The sequence below is a fragment of the Tachyglossus aculeatus genome, chromosome 18 (assembly GCF_015852505.1).
Source record: "Tachyglossus aculeatus isolate mTacAcu1 chromosome 18, mTacAcu1.pri, whole genome shotgun sequence".
Lineage (NCBI taxonomy): Eukaryota > Metazoa > Chordata > Mammalia > Monotremata > Tachyglossidae > Tachyglossus > Tachyglossus aculeatus.
The window spans coordinates 21,416,336-21,418,041 of record NC_052083.1 but is presented as its reverse complement, the minus strand read 5'-3'; the positions used below and the strand labels follow the sequence as shown (position 1 = coordinate 21,418,041).

Sequence of the window (1,706 nt, the reverse complement as noted above, 5' to 3'; positions counted from 1 at the left end):
ACAGATGAGGAAACCAAAGCACAGATAATCTAAGCAACTTGCCCAAGGTCACATAACAGACAAGTGGAAGAACCCAGGTCCTCTGGCTCCCCAGCGCATGTTCTTTCCACTACGCCAAGCTGTTTCATAACCCTTCTCAACTCAACCCAGTTCTGCACACAGTAAACACTCAATAAATATGATTCTTTGATAATAGGCAGACCCTCCTCATTTTCAGAAAGTGAGAAAAGAAAGAACACTTTATATCCATCTCAAAATACCCACAACGGTCTCTAGGATGGTGAGGCAACCTTTTGTGTTTGCTCCTGCTCTTTCCATAGTCACCAAATACGAATCTAATTTTTTTCCATAATGTACATTGGTTGACGGCTGAACTATTTTCTTGACCACATTCTCCTCATAGCATTTTTAACCTCAGCATTTCTCAGAGTGTAGATGATGGGGTTCAGCATTGGGGTAATCACCGTGTAGAAGACAGCCACAATTTTGTCTTCTGTGTAGGTGGACGAGGGCCGCAAATACAGGAAGGTGGCAGGCCCCAAGAATAAGATGACCACGGTGATGTGAGAACTGCACGTGGAGAGGGCTTTGCGTCTCCCCTTGGCAGAACGAGATCTCAAGTTCCTCAGGATGACAACGTACGAGGAAACCAAGAGGAGGAAGGAGATTACAGACATTAAACCGCTATTGACTAGAACTACCACCCCTTCCACGGAGGTGTCCATGCAGGCTAGCTTAAACAAGGGATGGAGATCACAGAAATAGTGGTCGATCACATTAGGTCCACAGAAGGGGAGCCTGATAACCACAGAAATTTGAACCATGGAGTGAAGAAAGCCCCCTGCCCATGAACTGCCCATCAAGACACCACACACCTGTCGATTCATGATGACAGCATAGCTCAGGGGCTTACAGATGGCTATGTAGCGGTCATAGGCCATTGCTGTGAGCACGAGTGTCTCAGTGACCCCCAGGAAATGGAAGAAGAATAACTGTGTGATGCAGCCCTCCATGGAGATTATTTTTCTCTCAACAAGTGAATCGGTGATGAGTCTGGGAACAATTGTAGAGGAGTAACAGATCTCCACAAAGGACAGGTAACTAAGGAAAAAGAACATTGGGGAGCTAAGACTCTTACTGGACTTGATGGCTAATACAATAAGGCCATTTCCTACCATAGTGGTAATGTACATGGGGAGAAATACCATAAAGCATATTTTCTGCACCTCCTGATCCTGAAAAAGACCCAAAAACATGAATTCAGTTACGTTGTTGGTAGGAGCCATAGGATCAAGGTGAGATGATTTTGTCACACAGGTAAATTTCCCTGAAATAAAAGGAACATATCAATCTTTATCCAGCTTAATGCTCCTCAAGAAGTCCACCATCTGGAATGCATTTGATCATTATAATAATATTAATAGTAATTGTGATCATGCTTAAACACTTAACTATGTGCCAAGTTGATATGAGAAGCAGCATGACCTAGTGGAAAGAGCACAAGCCTGGGAGTCAAAGGACCTGAGTTCTAATTCCATTTCCACCATTTGTCTGCTGTTTGACCTTGGGGAAGTCCTTTAATTTATCTGTTCCTCAGTTCCCTCATCTGTAAAATGGGTATTAAGACTGCACAACCCATATGGGACACAGACTGTTGCTCAACCTGATTATCTTGTATCTACCCTAGCACTTAATACAGTGCCAAA

The 1,706-nt window shown here is 43.7% G+C and overlaps 1 protein-coding gene across 1 annotated transcript; it reads right to left on the bottom strand.

Annotated features, from left to right (window-relative positions):
- Positions 1-374: 374 nt before the first annotated feature.
- LOC119940325 (olfactory receptor 4B1-like) lies at positions 375-1,286 on the bottom strand. The gene has a single exon (XM_038760535.1). The coding sequence runs from the start codon at positions 1,284-1,286 to the stop codon at positions 375-377; it is 912 nt and encodes a 303-aa protein (XP_038616463.1).
- Positions 1,287-1,706: the final 420 nt, after the last annotated feature.